This window comes from Hevea brasiliensis, chromosome 6, assembly GCF_030052815.1.
Source record: "Hevea brasiliensis isolate MT/VB/25A 57/8 chromosome 6, ASM3005281v1, whole genome shotgun sequence".
Taxonomy (NCBI): Eukaryota; Viridiplantae; Streptophyta; class Magnoliopsida; order Malpighiales; family Euphorbiaceae; genus Hevea; species Hevea brasiliensis.
Window position 1 is genome coordinate 104,299,270 of NC_079498.1, and position 15,506 is coordinate 104,314,775.

Below are 15,506 nucleotides of genomic sequence, written 5' to 3' on the forward strand. Positions count from 1 at the left end.
AGTTTAATTTAGTTTAGTAAAGACTAATTAAAAAAATAAATTATTTAATTTGATTTGATTTTATACTTCTATCATTTTTTTTTTTACAAAAAATTGAATTAAATTGAATAGACTATTTTTAAAAAAAATTAAAAGTCGAAATAAATTAATTTATTAAAAAAATTAAATTAAAATTTTGAATTAAATCAATTGAACTAATTTTTCATGTTGGAAGAGAATTTTTGTTAATCCCTAACGCGGGATAATTTTTTGTCCTTATTCATATTGGCCCAGGGGACAAGAAGGATAGTTTTCTACCATGGAATTCTTATTTCGTGGTGGGAAAGAACGTGTTTTCTTCAACAACTTCAGCCATTTTCAATTCGTCCACACTAGCTGAATGGACTTTCTTCGGCTCTCTCTCTTGCAAGTTGAGAAAAAAAAAAAATGTATATGTATCTGTCATATTTTTATCTTAAAATGTCTAGTAAAAAAAAAAGATAAAATGTCCAATGAGTGCTAAGGTGGATAAAATAATCATAATAAACATAAAAAATTTCAATGTGTCAAATAGTGAAAAACTAGTGAAGTGTGACTTCGTCTAAAAATTATTGTCTCACCTAATTTTGTCCGCTCTTTAATTAAAATTTCTTCATTTCTTTCGCTACTCTAAATGTTTAAATAACATCAAATTATTCATAATTACAGCTTTTCATCTTTAAATCACTTTAAAATTTAACAAAAACATAAAAATTTTAAAAATCAAATGTAAAATACTAAAATTAATAAATTAATTAAATTAAATATTAAAATACATAAAATATTAAAATAAAAAGATAAAATGAATGTGAAATAATCCTAAAATGCAGATAAAATATGCACATCATGTGTTTCTGTTTTTATCTGGTAGTAGTTTCAAGAGAATTTCAACGCATTGGTAGGTTCACAGAGTTCACCAAGTGCCTAATTCTATAGGGGTGTTGACTAGACCCTTTCTCATAATGTCTTGGAGGTTTTTCTTTCATATGCAATCTTAGCGAGATGGAGTAAGGGGTCTTTGCATTCTGTTCTAGGAAGCCAAGACAAGAAAGTGGAACTCAAAATCTGCTCTTGGATAGCTAGGTTTTGCTAGCCTTGGTGGGGTTATCCAAGGCCATAATAGCCTTCTCAAATGACTGTCTTCATACCCTTTTGGTGCTCCAATTTCTTTTGAGGTTGTTTTAAAAGCCCCTCTTAAAATCCTCATGGTTTGAAGGTATTAGCTAAGCTAAGGGTCATGGAGTCTATAATCACCTGGTTGAACACGGCAGGGAATCTCACTTTGACTCTGCCTATAGCTTCTGTCAGAGCTTCAAGTATTTGAATCTTTGGTTTTAGCTGTTTCTTTTTCTCTTGCATCAATTGCTGTGTATATGTGCCTTGCTTGTTATCTATTTTTTTATCTGCCTTTTATTGTTATGGGCTTTTTTGTGGCCTTCTTTAAATTTCAATAAAATTTTTTATTTATAAAAAAATTAATATAGCACATACTATTATATATGCATTAGCTTTTCAATTTTAAACATTAATTAGTTTTTTAATTGTACGTCATGATTGTGTTGTTGGGTGACAGTAAATTATAAAAGAGCAAGACTAAGAACCCATTGACCCAATAATCGGTTTAATAATTCATTGACAGCTTGGATTGTGGGACCTGTGGAGATTACTTGCTAAAGTTTTTTCTATTCAATTAATTAATTAATTTTAAGGATACAATTATTATAATTACGATCTTATATAATTATTTATAAAACAGTAAATTTTGAATGTACAATTATTTAGTTACAAATTTAAAATAATTATTAATGTCTATATAATAATAGAATGAATAATAATGTTAATTATATTATTATTTTTTAATAAAATAAAATAATTTGTGAACAAATAATGCGTCTATTTCTATATAAACATATTTTCCATTGACGCCAAATACCCCTGGCTCCTCAATCCTCATTTCCCACCTCTCTCTCTCTTTCACATCCTAATAAGCAAGTGGTTTTACAGCACACAAGCAAGAAACCTGGTGGGCAGCCATGCCTGGATCTTACTTTTGCGGGTTGTGCAAAAGGAAGGGAGACGCTAATCGCCAACCCGGAGCAGGTAGATCTTGTTTTTTTGGCATATGTTGCAAAGTAAATCCAAATAGGTTGCACTTTGTTACCTTCTAATATCTATATCCGTATGATATATAAAAGGCAAAGCACAATAAGTTGTTTGAACAGCAATCTTTTTTCGCCTCGTTTGGGTGTCAAGCTTAGATCCAATAGTATGGCAGTGAAAAAAAAAAAGTCTGTGATCTTTATCTTCCTTTCTTGCAAAGTTTAGAACAGTAGAAATGAGAACAAAATTCCAAGTTGCATCTTGATGATATCATTAAAAGAAAAAGGGGGGGGGGGGGGGGGTGGTGGTGTGGGGTGGGGGAAGGGAAAATAGAGATTTACATGAGGAAAATAAGTGTTTATGCTCTAAATTTTTTTAAAAATTGTGTTGCTTTATTTTACAAAACCAAAAAGGTTAGATAATATGAAATCAAGTTCTTGTTTTTTTTTTAATTAGTAAATTGAATTTTTTATTTAATTCTGACTAAAATTTAAATTTATTTTATTTTTTTATAATTATATCTAAGTATTAAAAAAATTAAATTATTAATAAATTTTATTAGATTTATCAATTTATCAAGTTCTTGTGATTTGATTCTCTTTTATTTTCAATGGGTAAAAACAGAGGAAAGACCAATTCCAATACAAGCAGCTGATGACAGTGCAGTGGAAGGTACGTAACAAGTAAACTTCTAAACATAACTTTTGAAATTTCGATCATCCTGCGTATGTGTGGAATTTATATTTGTTATAAATCCCAAAAATTTTAGGATAAAAGAATATCAAATTTTAGAATATTTATGTTTATTCAGCGATGCCACTTGAGTAACCTTCTGATCCAGGTGTTCCAAAGTACACTTTTAAAGAACTAGCAAAAGCAACTGGAGATTTCTCCAACAAAAACCGCCTCGGCGAGGGTGCTTATGGTCAAGTTTATAAGGGAAAACTTCCAAATGATAACAAAGTCGTTGCAATTAAGAGGCTTAAACATTTTTCTGATCCGGAGAAAGAGAAAACAGCGCAAAATCAATTTGAGGAGGAGGCTAAAACCATTAGCCGCACCCATCACCAAAATATTGTGAAGGTGTTTGGATACTGCAGTGAAAAAGAAGATAGATTGCTTGTTTATGAGTTTGTTTCCAACAAGTCATTGAAATTTCATTTGCTTAGTGAGTACTTTTCTAATTTTAAATTGCTTGATGATGGTCAGAGTTAGATTGACAAGTAAAATTCTTAGTTAAATTAAATTAATTATATATTCAAGGTATAAATATTTTTTTTTAGTAAATAAGACTGATCACAATTATTGAAAAGATGACAGATTTTCTACTTTCATTTATAATTTATTTTTATTTATCAAAAGAATAAAATCATATAGTATCTTGACTATACTAAATGATTAAGCTTTTTTTTTTTTTAATTTTTCTTTATAGAAAGCCAGACAATCGATTGGCCAAGCCGAATGAAAATTGCTTTGGGTACAGCAGAAGGATTGGCATATTTACATAAAGGACATGAAGGACGTGAGTAGTTAACTTTTTTTTTCAGTTTTATGATATTAATATCTTGAATTTCATACTTTTTTACATGTTTTAGGTCATCCTAGAATCATCCATCGAGATATTAAAAGTGATAATATTCTTCTCAATGATAAATTTGAGCCAAAGGTATGATTTTTATGATATTAAAACATTGTTGGCTGGCCATATATAACTCTTGCTATATAATAATTTATGTTTACAATAAAACTTTGTGCAAACTAATTCAATATCTGCACATTTTAATTTTTGAATCAATTGTTAAATATTAAAAATGAAAATAAAGAGTTATATATGTGATTATCGATCCAATATTTTTTAAATTAATCGAAACTTGTTGCGTTTTCAATTTAAGTTAAATGATATAATAAGTTTACTTCAGTCATTTTCCCCCTTCAGATTGGAGATTTTGGATTTTCCAAAGATTTTGCAGATTCTGCTACTCACGTTTCCACTGATCCAAAGGGAACTCCTGCGTAAGATTCATCTTCAGCTTATTTAGAAATTACAAATATGCAAAGTTTAATTCAATTGATTTTTTTTCCTTATCTTTTATGTTTGAAAACCTAATAATTAAAAGAATTTAATTCTTTTAATTTTAAAAAAAATCATTTAAAATAAAAAACAGAAATCAGATCAAAAGTTATAGTATTATGTGAGAGTTTAATTCAATTCTTTTCTTCATATGACTTAATTTATTCCAGAAGAAGCCTTTGCGTGTTAGCTAAATTTTCATTTCAAGAGAAAATTTGTCAAATAGTTTATTCTCATACACGCTTTCTTTCAAGTGCAGTTATGCCCCTCCTGAATATTATATTAAAGATGGCCAAGAAAGGAAGCTCACTGATAAGTCTGATGTCTTTTCCTTCGGTATTGTGCTTCTGGAGTTAATTACGGGGAAATTAGCTGCTTTTGAAAAGAAACGCAATGAACGTGTTCGCTTAGCTATTTGGGTATGCAATTTTTTCCCCTTATTCAAATTATTCTTAATTTCGTTTAGGAGTAAGTTTTTGGAGGTAGAGTAAGTTTTTTCAATGTAATTAAGACATATGGACTTATTTGGGAGAGAGGTTTAATGGGGAAGGTAAGGTTTTTGAGGGTTTTTGAAGGTTTTAAAACCTCCAAAACCTTTAGTTTCTCCACCCACCAAATTAGGGTATTGTGAATGTTTTTATAAATTAAATATTAATTATTAACTATCTTTACCTTTCTATGCCTTCGATCCAAACAGTATAAGATTAGTAAACTATCATTTGCCTTAATTTCATCCCAAATAAAGTAATATTAAAAATCCTTACCTTACCTTACCTTTTATCATAGTACCATACTTTACTTACACACCAAACTTTACCTCCTTACACTCCTCCCAAACGAAGCAGTCAACATATTGTTAATTATAAATCTTTACTCAATTATATTATTTTAAATATAAAATACTTATGTCTTTTTTAACAATTGACAGATAAAAGTTTAAATTTTAACAAAAAATAAAATTTGATATTTTGTATTATATATATATATATATATATATATATATATATATATATATATATATATATATATATATATATTTTACCAAATGAAATCTTAAGTAACCTTTGTGCATCTATTTTGATTATAATTCACAGGTAGTGCCACAACTCAAACAAATTTTGGATACAGACAAACAAGATTTGGATGCAGAGAATTGTAAAGATCTTTTTGATGTGAAATTAATGAAAAAATATGATAAAGATGAAATGATTCGAATGATTTATTGTGCTGCGGCTTGTATATATAAACCTGTGAAGTTGCGCCCAGAAATGAGCCAGGTAAATCCATAAATCAAGCTAGATTTTGTTGTTTTGTTTTTGAGCTTTTGGTCTTATATATTTCTTACACCTGATTTTATATTGTTTGATTTGTTCACTCTTTTCATGTTAAAGAACGGAGAGAGAGATTATCTATACTATATGTGCTAACTAGTTTAATATTTATTAATTCTGGTGAAGAAAAAAAATTTTGATTTTGACTCCAAAATGGAAGAATTTGTTGAAGTGTTGTCACACATTTTTAATTAAAATTACTTCAAATATATTTAAGATTTAAATTTTAATATATATATATGTGTGTGTGGAATTTATTTGATAATTTTATATGTTAGTTTAATAATTTTCATGTGTGATGCAGGTACTTGAAGTGCTAAAAGGAAATATGGAGCCGAAGAATATATGGGTCAGAAATGATAGTAAATACCTATACGAAGGGTCACCATATACTTCATTACCTTCATTAGCTGAGGAAACCCCTGACCCTTGAAGCCTCTATTTGATATTGAAATTCTGAATTAACATCGCTTTGAAAAAAAGATTTCTAGTGAGTTCCTATTTATTTTGAATGTCAATCTTTTTATAATAATAATAATAAAATTTGCGTTTTTCATTGCAATTTTTGAAGTTTGTATTTTATCGTTTATCCATTGTTAATTTATCACTATTGATATTTTATCCACCACTAATCCTAGTTATTGGTGCTGAATTTTAATTTGTTGTTAAAAATACTATTTTTTAGATCTTATTTGATTTAATTTTATGATAAAATTTATTTCTTTTGTTCATGTATGTTTGTCACATTATCAAAATGAGAAAATGTAAATGAGAAAAAACAAATGATATGTAATAAAAAATGATAATTTTATCAAATAATATATATATGATTTTAAAATGAGAAAAAAATAAAAGAAAATGATATGTAATAAAAAATGATAATTGTCATTTAATATATATATATATATATGATTTTAAATTTGAATTTCATTTACAAATTTTCTTAATTCAAATGAAATTTAGTTTATTTATAACACATTTTATAGAATTGATTATTAAGAACTCTAAATAAATTTTTATTTAAACTAAACATTTGATATATGCATTTTATATAATTATTTAAGTTGAATTTCATGGTCATTTTATTCATTTGTTAATTATTTTTAGTTAATTTTATTAGTTATTAGTTAATTTTTTATAATTGTCAATTTTTTGATTAATTTATAATTTTACTTTTGTTTTGTAGATAAAATAGTATTTTTGAAGGATTAAAAAGTAATTGTGTAAGTGATGAGTGATTTTTAGGTCAAAAAGTACAAAAAAATAAAATTTGAAATTTGAAGAATGTGGAACTTATCGAAATTTGCACAATGTGTTGCATAGTTTGTGCATCTTTTATATAGAAATCGAAAGAAATTTTGGACTTGCCTAAATCTACACAAGGGAGTGCACAGTCTATGCAGGTCACTTTTACACCTTCACCGAAGATAATATGAAGTTGTTGAAACTTGCACAACCTTTTGCACAGCCTATGCAGCTGGCATGTGCACCTTTACAAAAAATTGCCAGGACATGAAGAAACCTGCACAGTCTGTGCACCTTCACGGAAAAACTCTAGAATTTTTCAAAAAGTGCACAAGATCTTACACATGTACTACATAGCCTGTGCACATCCTCATTAATTGGCTGAAGGAAGAATTTTCTCACACGTGTGATTACCTTAGATACACTATTTTTGGGCCAACCTAGGGTTCTCTGTCAGGAGAGTATAAAAGCTACTCTTACCTCATTTTGCTGTAGGAAGAAAGATTGAAAAAAGGAAGGAAAAGTAGAGTAGGAGCCGACACTTTCATTTTTAGACCAGGATTTGGATTCTTCTTCTCTTCTTCACATTTTTTACGTTTCTTCTATCGGGTTTCTTTAGTGTTAGTTTATTTTTCATATTTTATTTATTCTTCTACACAAAATCTCTTGTATTGAATATAGATTGTGAGTAGTCTTCTTTGATTCTGGAGTTAGGAATGTAATATTTCAGTTATTTTTGTGGATTTAAACTGGATTAATTCCAATTTAATAAAATTTATAAGGTTTAATTAATTTCTTATGTGCTTATTTACATGCTTTGTAAAGGACTCCATTAAGTTATGCTCCTAATCCTTGGTTGAAAGACCAAAAAGAGAAGACCAAGTGATAGATAATCAAGAAATTGAACTTAATTAGTTTAGATCTAAAAATAGAGTAAGGATTAAGAGGGTTAATAGATTGATTAAAGAACTAAATAGGTCTTGGTTAATTTTAAACTCCGAGAAAATAAAATTTAATTAACCAAAGCACTCTTTGATTCACTCGAAAGAGATTTTAAAGGATTTTAGAATTGATATCCTTTAAACCCATAAATTTCATAAATTGGGCTAGCTAAGAAAAATTTCAAATTGACTTGAATATGAACCTTTAACTCCGGAATAATTTTTATCAATTGTTGCTTTGAATTTTACTTTTGAGTGCTTAGTTTAATCTAATTTTATCAATTTTTATTATTAATGTTCTCAATTTTTTTTATTTAGCAAATTATTAAATTAGTCATTGTTTGAATTGAGTTTTGCATTTTCATACCTTAAACTTTAAATTCTCAAATTTCTTTTATTTGTTTGATTAAAATATAATTTTAACATTGTTTATTTTACATCAAAAATTTAATTGAAAACATAATTCTTCGTGGAAACGATATTTTTTTCTATACTACTTGAACGATCCGTGCACTTACAGTAGTCCATATCAAGTTTTTAACGCTTTTGCCAGGGAATTATTTGTTTAAGATTGAATTCTTAATTATTTTAGTTGTTTATAATTTTTGTTTTTATATTATCTTTTCACTTTGTGTTTTAATATTCTTTTTAGGTACTTTTTGATATTTTATCAGTAGAGCCAAAAACACAAGTGACACATCTTTATTGTTCAATCCTGAAATTGATAAGTTTTGTCATGCCAACAAGAAAGAAAATAGAAGAAGAAAATAAGCTCTGAGATCAGCTGAAGTTGAGATGGAAATGGCTGAAGAAAGAATTCGAATTGGTGATGGTAATGATGCAAACAATCAGAACAATGCAAATGAAGCTTAAGGGGAAGAAGTAGTTAATGCTAATGTACCGAGGGGCAATATTATAGATCATGCATTCCCTTATTTCGATGACTTAAGAGAAAGTATAGCGAGACTCAGGATTGATGCAAATAGTTACAAGATGGATTTTGGGGTGCTACAAATAATTCAGAACTCTCAATTCGAGGGTCATCCTTCAGAAAACTCACACACCCATCTTAAGAAATTTGCCATGATTTGTGACATGCAAAAACAGCCTAGAGTATCCAACGATGCAGCAAGACTCAAACTATTTCCATTTTCTTTGAAAGATAGAGCATTAGACTGGCTTGATTCTTTACCGTACAATTCAATTATAAATTGGGAGCAACTCACTGATGCGTTTCTAGCATAATATTTTCCATTTAGAAAAATCCAAGAATTAAGGAATCAAATGATAGCTTTTAGGCCAAGAGAAGATGAGACCCTCTATGAGTCATGGATGAGATGGAAAGAATTGGAGAGGCAATGCCCACATCATGCCATTCCAAAATTGACGATAAACTAGAATTTTTATACAAATGTTACTCTTGCTATCAGAGGAATTATTGATACTCAAACTGGAGGGGAATTTATCATTAAACATGAAGATAAAGCTTATGAGTTGTGAGAGAAAATTGCAAAGAACACTCATATTTGGAGTAGTCCAAAAGAGCCAGCTCCAACTCAAAAGAGGCAAGCTGCTAGAATGTATGATCTTGACCCATTCAATATGATCAATGCTAAATTTGATGCACTCACAATTGTGCTTGCAAAGAAGATGGAAGATCTAAGCATGCTAGTTAATTCATCCTCATTTGGAAGTTCTCAACAAGTTACTTATATTGACATAATAATAAGTTGTGGAATAGATTATCCTTCATATGGCAATGAATCTTCTAGTGAACAAGTTTCTTATTTTGAAAATTATGGGAAAAAACAGATGAGAAATCCTTACTCTCAGACATATAATCTAGCTTGGAAGAATCGTCCAATTTTTTACGTGAGAATCAACAAAACCAAGCTCCAACTCAAGGTTTCCCATTAAAGCAGCAAGTACAGCAATACCAACAGCATAGACAACCACCAAATACTAATCATCTACTTCCACCTTGACAGTAAGAATAACGTTATACTATTGAAGCTTTGCTATAAGAAATTCTTGCTAATCAAACTAAGCATGATGAAGAGAAGAGAGAGATGAAGGCAAGGCTAGAACAAATGCAAACACATAATAAAGATGCTGAAAACTTAGATTGCACAACAAGCGAGCTCTATGGGGAAACTTCCTAGTCAAATAGAAAACCCAAGGGAGCAATGTCATGCCATCACACTGAGGAGTGGTAAAATAGTACATAATGAGAAGAGTGAAAAGGGTGAGACGAGAGAAAATGAGGAAGAAATTGATGAGAGTGAAAAACAAGAGAATGAAAAAGAAGAGAGTTTAAGAAAAAGTAAAGAGGAGGTTGAAGAGAAAGAGAAAAAGTACATACCTCCGGAGCCTTACAAACGACAACTTTCTTTTCCACATAGATTTTAAAAAGCCAGACTAGACAAGTAATTAGGAAGTTCTTAGAAGTTTTAAAGAAGTTGTACATCAATGTGCCTTTTTTAATGCTCTTTCCCAAATGTCATCTTATGCTAAGTTCCTCAAGGAAATCCTTTCAAACAAAAGAAGACTTGAAGACCATGAGACTGTAGCCTTGATTGAAGAATGCAGTGCCATCCTCCAAAGGAAATTTCCTACGAAGCTCAAAGATTTAGGAAGTTTTTCAATTCCATGCCATATTGGAGAATAATATTCTACAAAAGTATTATGTGATTTAGGGGCTAGTGTAAGCCTTATTCCCCTCTCCATATATGAAAAGCTCAGCATGGGAGATCTTAAGCCAATCCACATTTCCCTTTAGTTAACAGATAGATCAATTAAGTATCTAGAAGGGATCTTAGAGAATGTCCCACTCAAAGTTGAAAAATTCTATATCCCTGTTGACTTTGTCATTTTGGACATGGAGGAAGATTCTCATATGCCAATTTTTTAAAAAGGCCTTTCCTAGCTACAGCAGGAGTATTGATTGATGTCAAAGATGAAAAGCTCACTCTTAGAGTTGGAGAGGATCAATTAGTTTTCAACATTGGTAATGCTAAGAAGAAGCAACATCAAGATGTAGACTCTTGCTTGAGAATTGATATAGCCAATGAGTTAATGAAAGAGCACTTTGGAAAGAGTTATCAAAAGGCTTCTTTTGAAAATTATCTTGTTCATGAAGGGAGTACCAATGATGAACCTTTACACAACATTTGAAGAGTAATCCACCTTATCCTATGGTACCAATTTTTCAAATTGAGTAAGTGGAGAAAAGTGAAGTCAAGCAACCATCTCTCAAAGAAAAAGATACACCAAAAGTAATCAAAAAATAAATGGTTAAATTTTTAAACAAAGCAATAGAGATCTTCTCATGTGATGGAAAGAAGATGAAGTATAGATTTATTAAGGCACCTGTTGAGAATAGAGGCAAAAAATTCGAATTTCAACCACTATGAAAGATGACAAGGGTCAAGCTAATGACCTTAACTTAGCGCTCTTGGGAGGTGCCCCAAGTTCTTTTGTTTTGTTTTGGTTAATTTTATTTTATTTGTTTTGTTTTGCTTTGTTTTCAATCACCCCTAGATTCAATTTTTGATAATTATCTCATTTTATCTTGCACAGATGCCTATAAAATTGAAGAGGAAAAACTGTAATATTAGATAGTATTTCATTCTTTTCATGAGTGAATTTCAATATTTTAAATTTGATTTGACTTCATTTAGCATAATGCAGAATTTTGATAATTATGCAGCAAGTTAAGGAGTTATTATGAGTTTTCTAATCTTTGCTGTCAAAATTTTGAATGAGTGGTTGTAGCGATATCCCAAATTTATCTCTTTCATGTTTATTTTATAATGAGATATATGCATAGACTGAGGAAGTTGAGTGAATGACTGATTTGTGCAATTTGAGGATTGATTAGTATGTAAATTTTGATTTTGATGTGTTTGGGTTTGAATTCAGATTCTGAAAATACATATTCCTTGTTTTTCATTTATTTAGTGAGATTTTGAATTTTCAGCATGTTTGTTTTCAAAGTGAGAGTGTATAAGCATAATTTGAGAGTTTGTTGATGTGTTAAAATTGTAATTTTGTAGAATTGAAGTAAAGTGATACTATTCACATATTCTATAGATTTTACTATTCACAGAGCAATTATAGAGAAATTGATACTATTCACATATATATTTATATAAAAATTACTATTCACAGTAAAATTTGGTGCTTTTACTTTGTAAAAACAGTGCATTTGTTCTTTTTTTTTTTGTCTTAGTTTTAGTGTTAATGAAGTTCATGCAATTGATATATTTCATTTCAATTGAGTTTTAGGTACTAGCAGCTGTTTCAGAATGCATTTTTAAGTTTGCAGCACTGTTTAGCGTTGTTTATACTTTTTTTGTTCATTTCTGCTGAAAACTGCATAGTCTGGTGCATAGCTTATGCAATTTTATTGCTACAAGGCTAGTTCTATGTTCACAATGTATATTTCTGCAAAATATTTATAGAATTTACTATTTACAACAGTTTTCGCACAACCAATGTACCAACCTATATAGCAACTCTTTTCTAAAAAAATCCATTCACTTTAACAGTATTATTAAGGAACTTCTTAACTTTAATTGTCTCTCAATTGCCAATTCTTCACTCAAGATAAATTCTTTTCCCTTTATGCAACATGCTATACATCATTACAATCATAACTAAGCTTTATTTATATTCTAATACTGTGGGATATTTCATGTCTATTTTATACAATTGCCTATTTTAGTCCGTCCTTGTGATTTATTAATTTTTGCACCTTCATGAGTCTTTTGAATTCTTTCATTTATTAAATTTTTTTATTCCATTTTGGCATTTATTTTAACATTGAGGACAATGTCTGATTTGAGTTTGGGGGTGTATATAAGACTTTTGCCAAAAAAAAAATTAGCATTTTTAGTTTAAGTGCATTTCATTTCATTGCATGCTATACATACATCATATATTCAATGCAAATAGTTTACAAATACATACATACCATATCATACTTCATATAGTAATCACATAGAAATTTGCATATAGATTCTTTTTTGTTTAGTTAATGCATTACTCATTTTTAGGAATCATGCATTCATGAAATAAAATTTTTGCCGAACTCCTTGGGTAGAGAGTTACTTAGTAGAGTAATTTAGCCTACCTTTGATTGGGTTTGTGGATTAAAAGTTTTCTAAGAGGTACAAAGTTTGATGTGTTTACCTTTGCCTACATCTTCTTAGTTAAAAAGCCACCCAACTAGTCATTTAGAGATTAAAGTGTTTAGAGAGAGTTATAGGATAAAAGATAATCAAATAATATCTCACCAATCCTGAAGGAACGGAAGCGTGAAAAACACAAGTTTATACCATTGAATTCAAAAATTTCACCTAGGGTCACATGCATCATGCAAGATTTATTTTTATCTATTTGATTTCAATGATAAACAACATATTAAAACTCTTTTAATATATTTTTTGATCTGTATTTGCCATTTAAGATTTTAAAATTAATCAGATTAATTTTAGAACCCTAGATTAAATCAAGAACGATTACACTAACCTCTTGATGCTTTGAGATTCGTCTTTAGGACACCAGATGTTGTCCCTCTAGCTTGTCCACACCAAGAACACCTATGGCAGCCCTTGAACAGCTTCTAAAGCTTTTTCTATTAATTAGAAATTCAAATTCTGCCTTTTAAGAGATTAGAGATGTAAACAGGACACTAGAAACAATTTCTAGCGTTCTTAATTCAAGAGATTGATGGCTAATCTCTTTGAATTGATGAGAGATGAAGAAGAATAGATAAAAACCCTCAAAGTGGCGTGACAAAGGAGAGGAGTGGCTGCTGGTTATTTTTTCTTTTCATAACCACACTTAAATAGCTAGGTTAACACATTAAACCCTTGCCACATGTCACCCTTTGATTAGCTCTAGGTTTAAGTGACCCAATCACATTGTGCCACGTGTCAAACCTATATTTAATCTTGATTTTAATCATCTTACATGATTAAAAAACATTTGGCAAGCTTATGTGTAATCCCATGTGTCACCATCTCATGGTGCCACGTGTCACACTGTGAAATGACCAAAATGCCCCTGTGTCTCAATTTTGGGTTCTTAACCCAAAATAATTATTTTCTTCTTCTAATTAATTTATATCAAATATAAATTAATTAATTAATCTCTATTAATTAATTTTCCATCAATTAAATTCATATTTAAACACTTTAAATATAAATTTAATTTATACTGCACATCCAATAATCTAGATTTGGTTTCAAGTCATGCTAGGGACTTTGCAATTTAATTGCAAACCAAACCTATTTAATTAATCAATTAAACTCTTTAATTAATTAATTAAATCATATTTAAATAGGTGATAACTTGTGTATGTGTGTGACTTACTAGGCTCATCACTAATTGGCAATGAGACATGATATCAACTCTTAATATCATTAGAACTCTTTCTTACCATAAATGATTTCTCTAAATCATTTTATGAACCTCATAGACCATGGTTAACACCTAGCATAGCATGCCATGGCCACCCAATTAGTAATAAGGTTTACCTTAAATGAACGTAAAATCATATGTTACCATGCATTAGAATCTCTCTGTTACAAAATTCCAACTCAAGCTGGAGTCATGGTTTATGTCAAACTCCATTTGCTATGAATATTATGTTCTCTTTTAATTCCAGTTCTTGATTAAAAAGATTTTTCTCATCAGAAACTCTTTTCTGAATAAATCTATCTGTCCTGGCCAGGAACTTGAAACATCAAGAACAATTAAATGAACATAGGATTTTATCTCTATTTACTTAGAGGAACAGATTCCATCTTGATCAACACCTACCTCCATATATAACTAGTAGGAGCCAACAGATGCCCATATACCCATACACAGTATAAGTATGAAAGCAGTATCAAACTCAAACTACCTATATACAAGATAACTGTGCTATCTCAGGTCTAAAGATCATATGCACTGATATGATTTATGACAAAACATTGACAAGAGTAAACTCCATGTGCTTGTCATAAGTGTCACTGGTTCGGCCTACTTATCATTTATAAGTGCCTATCATGTTTGTTATATGGCATGAGACTCACCATTCCATCTTATTTATATCTCATATAAATAACTTGGGAACAAACATGAATACAATCTTTCTGGATAAGTCATGTCCTTATTATGAAGTATCCTAGATTGTGAACCTATTTATGATACTTTGTGCTAGAAATATTGTCACTCATATTCTTAACAACTTAAGAATAATATTTCTAACAAAATATCAATGGACCTTTTCTATTACACATAAATATATTATGTAAACGGAAAAGTGGAAATGCCTTTTATTAATAAAAATATGTACAAGATACATACTAAATGATATGCTCTAGGGCATACTACTAACAATCCTAGAACAAAATTTCTAAATCTTTCGAGATAAAAATACTAGCTTGTACTTGAAAAGAAAATTTATTAGGTATTCTTTGATTACAACCCTCTCATTTTTAACTTTTAACCCTGCTTTCATTACAATTAACCCTTGTAAACCCCTTTGAGCCTATATATTCCTAATTTTTCTTGGAACCCTTATTACTACCTAACTAATAAGCCAAACACTCCAACCCTTTTCATAAGAATAATTATTTATAGAATTTGGTACACTATCTAAAAAAAAAGAAGAGATAAAAAATTTAAAAAAATATATACAAAAAAATAATATATATACAAAATAAAATATATGTTATTGAAAAGGAAAAGAAATTATTATCATTTTGTAAAAGTGCTAGTATATATGCGTGCTTTCTATTGTTATTA

General features: G+C 29.5%; 2 protein-coding genes and 1 non-coding gene across 4 annotated transcripts in view; 2 read left to right on the forward strand and 1 right to left on the reverse strand.

Moving 5' to 3' along the window:
• LOC110664105 (proline-rich receptor-like protein kinase PERK3) overlaps positions 1 to 8,897 on the forward strand; it is a 95,683-nt gene extending 86,786 nt beyond the window's left edge. Inside the window, exons 9-10 of one of the 2 annotated variants that reach the window (XR_009149553.1) lie at positions 5,825 to 6,010; positions 8,359 to 8,897. Coding sequence is in view for 1 of the 2 variants with exons in the window: in XM_058148982.1 (XP_058004965.1) it covers positions 5,825 to 5,953 (129 nt within the window). In the remaining variant the exon portion in view is untranslated. Of the gene's footprint in view, positions 1 to 5,824; positions 6,033 to 8,358 lie in introns of those variants that run through there. The other variant, XM_058148982.1, reaches the window with a different exon arrangement.
• Positions 1,957 to 4,860, forward strand: LOC110664112 (proline-rich receptor-like protein kinase PERK15). Its single transcript, XM_058148985.1, has 7 exons — positions 1,957 to 2,118; positions 2,743 to 2,790; positions 2,960 to 3,286; positions 3,551 to 3,640; positions 3,714 to 3,784; positions 4,055 to 4,131; positions 4,449 to 4,860. The coding sequence occupies exons 1-7, from the start codon at positions 2,052 to 2,054 to the stop codon at positions 4,678 to 4,680; spliced, it is 912 nt and encodes a 303-aa protein (XP_058004968.1). The 5' UTR covers positions 1,957 to 2,051; the 3' UTR covers positions 4,681 to 4,860.
• Positions 8,898 to 8,974: 77 nt separating the features above from the next.
• LOC131181247 (small nucleolar RNA R71) lies at positions 8,975 to 9,082 on the reverse strand. The gene has a single exon (XR_009149873.1). It is a non-coding gene; the product is annotated as a small nucleolar RNA R71 (small nucleolar RNA).
• Between the last annotated feature and the right edge of the window lie 6,424 nt (positions 9,083 to 15,506).

Bases quoted from the DNA above. Each gene is read 5' to 3' on its own strand.
- LOC110664112 (XM_058148985.1), top strand. From the start codon at position 2,052: ATGCCTGGATCTTACTTTTGCGGGTTGTGCAAAAGGAAGGGAGACGCT. The intron at 2,119-2,742 runs GTAGATCTTGTT...GGGTAAAAACAG, and splicing joins TAATCGCCAACCCGGAGCAG to AGGAAAGACCAATTCCAATA. The intron at 3,287-3,550 runs GTGAGTACTTTT...TTTTCTTTATAG, and splicing joins ATTGAAATTTCATTTGCTTA to AAAGCCAGACAATCGATTGG.